Source organism: Meriones unguiculatus, chromosome 2, assembly GCF_030254825.1.
Source record: "Meriones unguiculatus strain TT.TT164.6M chromosome 2, Bangor_MerUng_6.1, whole genome shotgun sequence".
NCBI classification, from domain to species: Eukaryota; Metazoa; Chordata; class Mammalia; order Rodentia; family Muridae; genus Meriones; species Meriones unguiculatus.
The window spans coordinates 103,887,095-103,899,680 of record NC_083350.1 but is presented as its reverse complement, the minus strand read 5'-3'; the positions used below and the strand labels follow the sequence as shown (position 1 = coordinate 103,899,680).

General features: G+C 37.8%; 1 protein-coding gene across 3 annotated transcripts in view; it reads right to left on the bottom strand.

Moving 5' to 3' along the window:
• Nucleotides 1–12,586, bottom strand: part of Eea1 (early endosome antigen 1) — a 104,383-nt gene that overhangs the window by 14,448 nt on the left and 77,349 nt on the right. For all 3 annotated transcript variants that reach the window (XM_060377948.1, XM_060377949.1, XM_060377950.1), the window contains 4 exons: nt 10,386–10,716; nt 10,123–10,224; nt 9,000–9,194; nt 981–1,163 (listed from right to left, as the gene is read on the bottom strand). In XM_060377948.1, the coding sequence (XP_060233931.1) occupies nt 981–1,163; nt 9,000–9,194; nt 10,123–10,224; nt 10,386–10,716 (811 nt within the window). The remainder of the gene's footprint in view (nt 1–980; nt 1,164–8,999; nt 9,195–10,122; nt 10,225–10,385; nt 10,717–12,586) is intronic.

Below are 12,586 nucleotides of genomic sequence, written 5' to 3'. Positions count from 1 at the left end.
GTAAAAAATTAAATTGTTTTCTGCTAAGCATTTAATATACTTTACAATGCGGAGCCTACTTTTTAAACCTAAAAACATAAATTCCAAACATAAATCAGCACTCCAGGTTACTCTGTTCACTTTCTCCATCTTTGTCAAGACTGTATTTCCAAGCGCTACCTGTAATTCAGGACCTGCTCATATATCTAAGTGGCTTAGTTCTCCTCATGAACTCTTCCCTACAAGAGCCCATGAATAAAACACAAAATATATACAATATATATAAATAAATAAAATGTTTTAATGTTTGGTGATTCTCAACAAAATTTTACACTAGTGCACTTTAAACAAAAGAAAGATTTACTATGATAAAAGGAAAAAGAAGGACAAGAAACAAACAGGGACAGAGACCGTATCTGAGGGAAGGAGCAAGGGTGTTGTCTCCAGGTCCTGTGTGTAAGAGCAAACTTACCTTCACAGAAGTACCATGCCACTGCTGCATAAAATTTGATTACCTTTTTATTTATACTTTTTATGTTAATAAACACGACGCTTTATTTAATTATATAGTATTATTAATTAAGGCTATATTTAATTGGCCTAATTTTAATCATTAGGCATTCCTGTAAGCTTAGAAAGCTGACAAATACATAACACTAAAAGTCAGTTTTGCTTGATAACAATAGAACCACTTGTATTTTTCACAACGGGCTTATAGCCAGCCAATCTCTATAGTTATTCTCAGATAAGGCTTCAAAATCAGAAAAGCTAACAGTGTAATAACATATGCCCAAAATATTTTTCTATAACTCATTTAAAAATAAGTTTTTATGTATATTTTAATTATGTATATTATGATTTAATATACATAAAATAAGTTGATTCAAAAAACATTAAAGGAGTAGTTGAATAAAAAAATGTGGTATTTTGCAAATATTAATTTTCCTTGCCCATTAGGCAACTGTTTTCTGGGCTTTATAACATACTGCAGTTTACTATACCTTTAGGTCTTGCCGTGTGGCTAGGAGTTCAGACTCTTTGCCGTAGAGATCAGACTGAAGCTGCTTCAGGTTTGCCTGGCACTTTTCATAGGTGCTCTGAAGCGCTGACAGTTTCTCTCTTTCTGCTGCACGTTCCTGGGCTGCCTGTGATGACTGCTGCTGCAATGCCGTCTCCAGCTCTGTCTGAAACATGCAGGAGTGGTTTCAAAAAGAATGCAGTTAAAAGCCGTCAAATAGAAAACAAAACTTATACAAGCAAACCCTGGGATAATCAGCTAAAGTGCATTTTGGTCTAAGCTCATATTTTAATAAAGAACAACCTACTTTAAATGTACAAGTCAGAGAACTACAGAACGAGCAAGTCCCTATTTAAGTGCAAGCATCATCAGAGGGAAAGAGAGACCACCTACTATAAAGTAGTAGGCACTCGCTCTCAGGAGCCAAGCAACGCTGGGGCTATGAGAAGGCACAGTCCTGGATTTCTTGAATGACATTTTAAGGCTAAACTAAGAAAAAATACTACATGAAAAAATTAAGAAGCCATTACTGTGCTGAATGGATATGTAGTTCCTACTCTTGAAAACTCAAGAGTAACTCTGGGAACTTCTGTAAATCATCTTTATTAATATCAAGACAGAAAATGATTTCACAAAGTTCAAATTATTCTAAAACCAAGAATATTTGGGAGAGATATAAACATATGACATATTTAAAAATTGTCTGCATAATGGTAAATAAAATATGCTTGGCTTTTAAAAGAAGTAACTACCTCTCATTGAGTGAAACGGTTCTGGCAGAGGCTTAGAAGGACAAAGTCATTGGGAGAATAAAGAGACTGAAGAGTAGGTACTGAGTAGTACTTACTAGGAGAATTAGGCTCCTTGGACTGTGATTTATGGTGATTTATTGTATGTTTTACAAAGAACTAGAAGATAAGAAAGAGTCTGAGGGTTCTCAACAGGAAAAAATGATGTTTAAAAGAAAGAGGAATGCTAATTCCTCTAATTTGATCATTAAAAATTACACACAAGTTTTCATCTTATTATACTACTATTCCTTAGAAGACTATTTGTTTTGAGAAGCAGAAAGGGGTGGATCCTGAGGGGAGGGGAGGTGGGGAGGAACTGGGAAGAGTAGAGGGCAGGGAAACCATAGTCAGGATATCTTATGTGGGGAAAAAACAACTCTTTCAATAAAACAAAAAGTACACAAGTATAGAATTATCCCTACATCCATTCTATGAATATATATATAGTCATGGTGGTCAGTTAAACTTTTGTAAAGATAAAATTATATATTAGTTTAGTGAATCTGAGGCTGATGTCATCCGTATCCCTCATGTTTCAAAACCATCACTTAGAGCCACTTGATACTTAACTGTGTTTCCTAACGCATCTTCCTGCCCTGGTTTCCAAAATGTTCATGTTTCAGGCTCCCTTGCAATTCTACTGGTCATTTCTCCTCAGATTATTTTACTGGTTTCTTTTCTTCAACTATAGCTCTCAATACTGTAGAACTCCAAACCTCTGGCATTGCCCCACTTTTATTTTATGGATTTTTTTAAAAAAAGATCTCTTCTAGAACTATAGCTTTAAACACCCTTCTTAAACAAGTATTTTTAACCTCTGTATTTTAAGGTTTTAACCTTAAACAAGTATTTTAACCTTTAAACAAGTATTTTTAAGCTCTGAACTTTGAGCTCTTATTATCTAGGAACCTTCATGATGTCTCTTGAACAATCCACAGATACCTTTCTTAACCTGAACTCTGGATTTTGCCCATCAAAAACAAACAAACAAACAAACAAACAAACAAAAAAACTACGTCACTCAAATAAACATCCATGTGCACAAATTCAAAGTTATCCTTGATTCTCCCAATATCTCTCAACTTGTAGTGTATCATAAAGGCTCAATAACTATACTTCCAATCCATACTTTGTAGCCCATTCTCCTCCATACTTTGTGCCTCCACAGAACTGCCTCGTCACTGCAGCGTCTTCTGGGTGCCTTTCCTTTATTCTAGTGCTCCTTCATTTCTAGTTAGTCATATATTAAAACTGGGTGTGTCAAATCTGATGAAAATAAATCCCTCAATAGACTAAAAGTATCCATAGGTCAAAAACTATCATTCTGTAATCTTGTAAGTCCAACAATTTGCCTGTAGATGATGGAGTACCTGTCTATTTCTCTTTTGTTACTCTTCCTCAAGCTTGCTCTAATATATCTGTATTAATTAGCCCCAAATCATGGCATGGACAGAGTTTTTTGTTGTTACTGTTTTATTTTTATTTTTGAGACAAGGTGTCACTATGTAGCCATGCCCACCCCAGAATTCACAAGCTGCCCTCAAATCACAGATATCTGCCTGGTTCTGCCTCCTGATTGCTGAAATAAAGGTATGTGTCACCAGTCCCAGACTTGTCACTGGTGGCTTTTATAATTCATGTGCAACATACATCTCTCCAGGGAGGCATTTATAATCATTTAGGTTTTAGTAAGACTCTGCCCCATCATTCTTTCGAACCACTCTGCTGTTGTGTTTGGCCCTAAAGTATAACCTCCACAAGCACAGGCACTTGTCTGTTTTGTTCACAGCTGTATCTCTAGCACCCAGAATGACAACATGGCATTAAACATCAAGAAGATTTCATGAGTTCTAATGGACACGAGATGCAAAAGCCTGAGACATCTGTTGCTTATCTATCAAAATGATCCAGATCAGAAAAACAAACATATTACCCTGGACAAGGCTGTTGACAGTGGGACGCGAGCTAGGAGGTGGGCTGACAGGGACGGACGTTAACTGCCTGAGGACTGAGAGAGCGCTAGCTATTCTCTGCTACACACTATCCACCCAGTTCCCTTTCCCAGAGTTCTTAGAGCTAATGGTTGGGAATCAAGACACCCGTTACATCACAGGTCATACATTACTATATACGTTCTTCTCTAGAAGCTCACTTCTTTTCTTCCATGTTTTTACCACAATCTAATTTTAGGTATCATCTAGTGAAGCTGTATAAATCATATGAAATAGATATTACTCTAAAACCTTTAAAAATCGTAATAATTTAATGAAAACAAAACATAAAATTTATTTTCAACTCACTAAATTATAATGATATAAAAATAAGGTTTCAGAAATACCTGGATTTGATACTGAATTCTGGGAGTTGGGGAGAGGGAGGCTCAAATATCAATATGTATAAATTAGGAATGGTGGCATATAGATATAATTCCAGATATTTGAAGGGCTGCGATAGGAAGATGGAGACTTCCAGCCCAAACTTGTTATCACAGCAAAATTCATCTCAAAAATAAATCACACACACACACACAAAAAGACATTAAAATGTGTAACTAACAAGGCCTACACAAGATGGAGTCCTTCAACACACCGAGAGGCTCATGAGGTCCTGGTCCTAGCTGAAGAGCCACTAGCAGGTAATGGCTGCTAGAGGAGCCATTTGTTTTCAGTGGAATAGCCACTGGTGTGTTGCTTATGTTCTAGTAAGTAATGCCACACTAATGTTTGTGCCAGGAACCCAATTATAACTTGGTGGCCACTTTTTTAAAAAGGACATGGTTTCATTAATTGTTACTACACGTTTATATATGTACAATGAAAATAAGAAGACTTTAATTTGAAAAAGAGCAAGGAGGTATGGGAGGGTTTAGGGGAGGAAATAGAGGGAATAGATGATGTAATTATAATCTCAAAAATAAAAGGAATAATTTAAAAAAGGAAAGACGGTTAAGTGGTGCAGGAGCTTCTTAGGATGAAATAGTCCAGAGGTGAGAGGGAGGGAAAAAAATGAGAACGATAAGCATGGCATAAAGCATAAACTACATACATGCAGGGACTTATTGAAGACTAAAAAGGATCTTGAAAAAATGTGCAACAAATTCACTATGACAACTATAATCCAGTTTCTGATTACATATGAAAGCACAAAAAGACAAATGTTTCTATACTGCCTATATTTTTAGAAAATTACTTTTATGTTATGTGGCATAACTGAAAACTGTTAAATATCAGCTTCATATGCATTATCTCTAATTTTTACTCTAGTAGTACAGCAGCCAACTCTTAATGACATGGCCATTTTGGTTACCTACAGACTAAGGACTGTATTCTCTTCTCTAAAGACCAACTCTGAATGACATGGCCATTTCAATTATCCTACAGACAAAGGACTGTACCCTCTTCTTTAAAGACCAACTCTTTTTTTATTTTAAAATTGATTTATTATTTCTAGTTTTCAAATTTAAATATAATCACATCATTTTCTAGTTCCTTTTCTTCCTTCCAACCCCTCAAGTAAAAATTTTTTTCTAAAGATTGACATTTTCTTTTTTATAATTTTTATTTTTTATATTAATAACAGGTTATTTACTTTGTACCCCAGCTGTAACCCCCTCCCTCATTCTCTCCCAATCCCACCCTCCCTCCCTCATCTTCTCCCTACCCCTTTCCAAGTCCACTGATAGGGGAGGTCCTCCGCCCCTTCCATCTGACCCTAGGTTATCAGGTATCTTCAGGACTGGTTGCAAATTCCTCCTCTGTGACCTAGCAAGGCTGTTCCTCCCTCAGGATGGGGGTGTCAAAGAGCCAGCCATTGAGTTCATGTCACATTTTCTTTTTGTTAATTAAATTTTTATTTTTTATATTACGTAGTTTATTCACTTTGTATCCTGGCTGTAGCCCCCTCTCTCATCTCCCAATCCCACCTTCCCTCCCTCATCTCCTCCTAGGCCCTTCTCCAAGTCCACTGATAGGGGAGGTCCTCCTCCACTTCCATCTGACCCTAATCTATCAGGTCTCATCAGAACGGCTGCACTGTCTTCCTTTGTGGCCTGGCAAGGCTGCTCCCCCATTAGGGGGAGGCGGTCAAAGAGCCAGCCACTGAGGTCATGTCAGAGACAATCCCTGTTCCCCTTACTACAGAACCCACTTGGACACTGAGCTGCCATGGGCTACATCTGAGATATTCTAGGTTATCTCCATGCATATCTTGGTTGGAGTATCAGTTTCAGAAAAGACCCCTGTGCCCAGATTTTTTGGTTCTGTTGCTCTCTTTGTGGAGCTCCTGTTCTTTCCAGGTCTTTCTATCTCCCCCTTCTTTCCTAAGATTCCCTGAATTCTGCCCAAAGTTTGTTTGTGACACATGGCCATTTCGGTTACCCTACAGAGTAAGGACTATACCTTCTTCTCTAAAGACCAGCTAACATACAAAACTAACAGTAAGAAAGACCTTCCTTTGCTCTAAGTGTTTAATACTAAATCCATCTTCTTTCACTAGCTCATTCTGGACAAGATGAGAACACATTTAAGAATGAAACTGGCTCTTTCAGAGGACCTGAGTTCAATTCCCAGCAACCACATGGTGGCTCACCACCATCTATAATGAGATCTGGTGCTCTCTTCTGGAGCAGGCATACATGTAGACAAAACATTGTATACATAATAAATAAATAAATCTTAAAAAAAAAAAAGAATGAAACTGGTTAACAATAAATTGTTGCTTTCTTCTTGAAAATAAAAACATCTGCTATAATATAAAAATGTCAAGAACATCTAACATTGCTGAGTTTTTAAATATATTACACTTTATGATTTTTGTTATTTTTCCATTGTAAGAATGATTTATTATAAATTTCTTTAAACTTTTCTAAGACAATAGAAATGCTACATAAGTAATTACCCCAATGTCAAACATTACTTCTATGTATTTTCATGATTATTAGACAAAGGATTATGGAAAATTTAAATAATAAATTACCTGACATTACAATGAAGACTCAGACTTAAATCATATATCAAATATAACCTATATTTTACAAAATTTTAAATATATACATCTATAACGGAACTCTCATTTTATCTTAGCTTCTGCTTTTTCTTCCTATAAAAAGTAATTCTTCTCCTTTCTGATCTTAGTCCATCAGTTCACATCAAAAGTGGCTGCATTGTCCTCTACTATGGCCTGGTAAGGCTGCTCCCCCCACCAGGGGGAGGTGATCAAAGAGCAGGCCAATCAGATTATGTCAGAGGCAGTCCCTCTTCACATTACTATGTAACCCAATTGGACTCTGAACTGCTCTGGGCTACATCTGTGCAGGGGTTCTGGGTTATCTCTATGAATAGTCCTTGGTTGGAGTATGAGTCTCTGGAAAGTTCCCTGTGTTCAAATTTTCTGGTTCTGTTGCTCTCCTTGTGGAGGGGTTTATGGGGGGATGCAGAATGAATAAAGTGTAATTGATGAAAAATAAAAAAAAAAAGGGAAAAAAATAATTTAAGAACCTTAAATGACTTTCAAAAGTGGAGGAAAACATGGAGTTAGTCAATTTACATGGAGCACGTCTCGCCCCTGGGGGCAATGGTCTCCTGAACCTACTCAGACCTCGGACACCACCACTGCTAGTTCTAGAACTGATGCAGGATGTTCCAACGAGGGGGTTAAGGCTTCTCATAATATTTCCTATAAGCCCACACCTGTTTGTTTATATTCCCCATTTTTATTCATTATTAGCCAGATAGAGCCAAGTAATTGTGGTAATGATACTTGCTTTTTTGCCCAATGCTGGAATGCTAGTAAATTTACTAGCTGGTTACTTGCATGCCTCGCTGGGTGCCTGTGCCCGTTGATGCCCCTCATGCTATGACTCTTCAGACAGAAAAGGGATCTTGGAACTACAGCCGCCATTGTTACTGCCATCTCATTGGCGGCTGTTGGAGCTACCACCGCAGCATTAGCCAGGAGTCATACTGGGCAGACTGCTCAGACCCTGAATAATCATTTAGCCAATGTAGCTCATGCCTTAGATGTACAAAAAGGAATTAATGCTCAACTAAAAGGAGGCTTGATGGTGTTCAATCAGAGGATTGACCTCGTGCAGGAGCAAATTGATACCCTATGGCAAATTGCTCAACTTGGCTGTCAATGAAAGTATGCTGGACTTTGAGTCAGTAGCATACAACATGAGAATTTTCCCTGCAAATCTGTCTAAACAATTGTCTAGCTATATTTTAGGTAATTGGACTGGAGAATTCGATACTACGATGGAGCAGCTGAGAGTGGCCATTGTCATGGTAAATTCTACCAGAATGGACGCAGGACTAGCCACAGGATTATCATCATGGATTGCTGCAGCCATGAATCATCTGAAGGAATGGGCGGGCATGGGAGCGTTAGCAGGCCTTCTGGTGTTGGTCTCCTTGGTTTGCCTGTGGTATATATGCAAGATTAGAGTCTCACAACAGCGTAATGCAGCCATGATCATTCAGGCCTTTACAGCCATTGAAGCAGGACAGTCTCCCCAAGCATGGTTGGCTACCATAAAAAGCTAAAATGTTACGCTCAGGATGCGAGGTTAAGCACTGTACTCAGGGTCAGCCGCTTTGGACCCAGAGAAGAGCATGTCTGATTGCATGCGGGTTGATGCCCCAGGTCCCTCCTCTGAGAAAAAGGTATCGGACGGGTCTGATGCTCTTTGGGTGGATGACACCTAAATGAACATCAGTACAAAGTCCCAATTTATTTCTAATATCAGAGATCAGACCTCTACTCTTGCCTGATGCATCTAAAACAAAAAGGGGGAACTGTAGAGAGCTGCGTAATGCTGCGCCTTAAAGATGGAGCTGGTTTCCGCCTTCCACCTTCCCGATGGTGAGTGCTCTCTGTCACAAACAACTCCACATTTGGCTAAGGCTGAGGATCTGGCTTGCTTCTATGTATGTGGATCTATCTGCATTGCCCACGTGGCATGCTGGGGTTGGCTACCCAGAGGCTATTTAAGCTGTGGGCTGGCTTTCCCCAGGGTCAGATGATTGTTCAAGGTTCCTGAATAAACTGCATTGAAAAAAAAAATGTTTTATGAGAATCACACAGTTTGGTACTGGGAAAGTGTTCGACTGGCTAGCATTACCTAGCTATGTGATGTTTTTAATCTGTGCATTCAGTTACAATAAAGTGATTAAAAAACTAAAAAAAAAAAAAAGTAATTCTTTTATCAATACCTTTTGTGAAACAGCATTTTTAACTTCTCCTTTAAGTACTTCAATGTGTTTTCTCTTTTCTTCAGCTGCTTGCTTCAGCTGATTGATGCTCCCCTGAAGCTGCTGTTCTTCTTTTTCCTTTTGTTTTAATGTATTTTGAGCCTGTGCGACTTCTCCCTTGACTGAACTGAGTTCTACCTTCAACTGTTGAGAAGTCTAAAAGAAAATGAAACTTGTTTGACTCATTTATTCATTCAGAACACATACCCTATGTATCTGCTGCAAGCAACACACTACTTTTGGCAGAGGTTCGAACCTGCTGGCCACTTTCTAAATATGACTTATTTCAGAAACATTAATGATGTGAAATATTTGGTTACTGTGTAGTAGTCCAGAAACATCTTTTTGCCACTATACAGTCATCATCAAATATTATCACTGTCTCTGTGGTGGTGAAGGTTTGTCAATTTGACCTAAACTGGAGTCATGTGGGAAGAGCTTCAGCTGAGGAACTGTCTCCAGACTGAACTGTGAGCAAGCCTGTGGGGCAATGTCTTGATTGTTGATGGACATGAGTGGGCCCAGCCCACAGCAGGTGCTGCCACCTCTGGACAGGTGGACCTGGACAGATAAGAAACTAAGTGAGCAAACTTTGGGGAACAAACTAGTAAAGAGCATTTCTCCACGGTCTCTTCTGGAGTCCCCGCCTTGCTGGAGTCCCTGCCTTGGCTTCCCTGAATGATGGGCTGTGATCCAGATATGTAAGCCAAATAAATCTTTCCCAACCTGTTTTTGGTCAGTGTTTTATCAAAACAAACCAGGACAAGCTATGAAATAAGTCATGTTTAGGAATCTATTAATTTTTCAGTTTTAATGGTCTTTAACCCTATATAATTAAGATTCTCATGGTCAATTGATTTAATTTTCTGCTTCTCTTAATTATATTTCTTTATTTGTCCTTTACATTTTAAATTAGTTTAAATTTTGTTATGATGAGTAAAACACAAGCAATTTTAAAATAAACACATGAGCCATCACATTTTAGAGAAAAAAAATTTGCTTGATTTCTGTATCAGGGTGAAAACACCTGGAAAATTCAAAGGCCTGTTATATTTTACATATTTATATTAGAAGAAAACTGTACCTCTTTCTCTTTCTCGAGTGACTTTTTCAGTTCCTTCTGCTCCTTGAGTGCACTTTCTGTCTGTACTTGAAGCTGATGCTTTAATTCTTTACAAGTTTTTTCCTGATAAAGAAATGTAACACAGAAAAATGTCTGTAATAACTTATACATTGTTTATCATTTATAAAGAAAAATAGAAGAAAATAAACCAGAACCCAACACACATACCAGTTAGGGCATTTTGACTAAGATGACGTCTACCTAAGTTAACGTAAACAGCTTACCAAATCCAATATAGCAGCTTTTCCTTTCTGATTCTCCTTTTCAAAATCACTTTTGGAGTTTTTTAAAGAATCAGAAACTTGTGACAGTTTATCTTTTGTTGTAGACAGCTCTGCCATCAGGGCCTCTTTCTGTGCTGTCACTGCTCTCAGGTCTGTGGCTGCCGCTTGGAGCCTTTCACTCAGCTCCTTGTGCTGTGTCTTTGCATCCTCACTTAATTTTTCAAATTCTTGCTTCAAGACAACTTTTTCTTCTTCTTTCTTACTGAGAGTTTGTGTAATATTTTCAAGGGCTTCAGATTTATTCTGCAGATCCAATTTTGTACGAGACACTCTGGATTAAAAAGAATTTTTAAAATTAATGTAAAATTTATCATTCAAAATTACTCATAAAAGACTACTAAGTCTTGAACTTTTTATATGGATCAGAAAAAATAATTTTAAGAACCTTAAAACAGCTCATCAGATGCACATGCTTTCCTTAGAAAGAGCGAAGTTATTTATACTTCCTAACTTAATTCAGTTCTGTGCACCATAGTAAGTGATCAGAGAAAGTCAGACACCGAGAGGGTCTACAACAAGCAGCAAAAGTTTCCCAGGATCCCTACGGTACAGAGTTAGAGTGTTATTCCCTAAACAAATACAGATCTGTCTCTTTCCGTAGAAATATATCATATGTTGATGAATCTGAATATCAAAACACTTAACATAATATAGTAGGATATTTTTAAAGGAATCATTTTACTTTAAAAGTAAAGACAAATGGTTTATCTAACTTCAATAAAACATATAAAGTGATCCATTATCATGGATCCTTAGTACAAGTTTTCTTTTTTTAATTAAACTTTTATTTTTTATATTAATTAGTTTATTTACTTTGTATCCCAGTTGTAGCCCCTCCCTCAATCCCTTCCAATCCCATCCTCTCTCCCTCATTTCCTTCCTGCTCCTCTCTAAGTCCACTGAAAGGGGAGGACCTCCTCCCCTTCCATCTGACCCTAGCTTATCAGGTATCTCCAGGACCGGCTGCAATATCCTCCTCTGTGGCCCAGCAAGGCTGCTCCTCCCTTGGGGGAGGGGAAATATAAGTTTTCTTAATGCAGCATGAATAAGCTATAAGAATGAGAAGTGAAAAATACAATTTTAAGAATGTACACTAATTCTTCTGTTTTCGTAACACTCAATGCACCGATTATTTTTCTGTCAACTTGACACAAGCTAAATGAGAAAACACTCTCAATCAGACTGACTATTGGGTAACTCTGTGGTTCATTTTTTTAACTGATGATTTGTAGTGAGAATTCTGAAATTTTGGTTTCTTTAAAAACACAGAAATATTGTAAGAATATGTTTTTGTTTTAATCCTAGGTGCGGATATGGGCCTGCTTTGGACTATCCTCAGTAGCTGACTATCATTTGCCTCATGGTCTACCAGAGGTGTGGTTTTGCTAACTGCAAATAGTTTCTCCAATTGTGTAATGTTTGAAATTCTGGGAACTTTATATAAATTTATATAGATTCAAGGATCTCTCTCCCTATATCCTTTTTTCTCTCCTATCTGGTGATAGGCAGTAAAAGGGCAGGAGGAGGATAAAAGATGGAAAATGAACCCACAAAGTAGCAAAGACCAGCTATAAGCAAAGAAGAAACAAGAAAGAAATCAGATTCAAGGATCTCTATCTCTCCTCTATATCCTGCTTTATCTCCTATCTACTGATAGGGGTAAAACCAGAGGGATAAAGGGTGAGAAAAAAAAAAAGAACCCCAAAAGTAGCTAAGACCAGCTACTTCCAAGGCCCATTATGGGTAGTGCTAGCCCTGGACAGGTGGTCCTAAGTGTATGAGAAAGCAGGCTGAGTAAGTCACGGGGAGCAAGCCAGTAAGCAGCACTCCTCCATAGCCTCTGCTTCAGTTCGTGCCTCTAAGTCCTGGCTTCCTTTGATGATGGACTCTTAACTCATAAAATGTAGTAAACCTTTTCCTCTCCTTTTCCATTTCTTTTGGTATTTCATCACAGCAAGAGAAAGCAAATGAAGTACTCAAAAGCATCAAAGCTACAAAATCCATACAAAGTTGAAAAAAAAAAAACATTCCTAATGAGTAAAACTCCATTTTGTACTTAGTACAGTACCTCAGAGTAGACACTTGATGGTTCTTAGGTGATACACACACACATTCCAGTATTTAAATTTCTTACATTAACT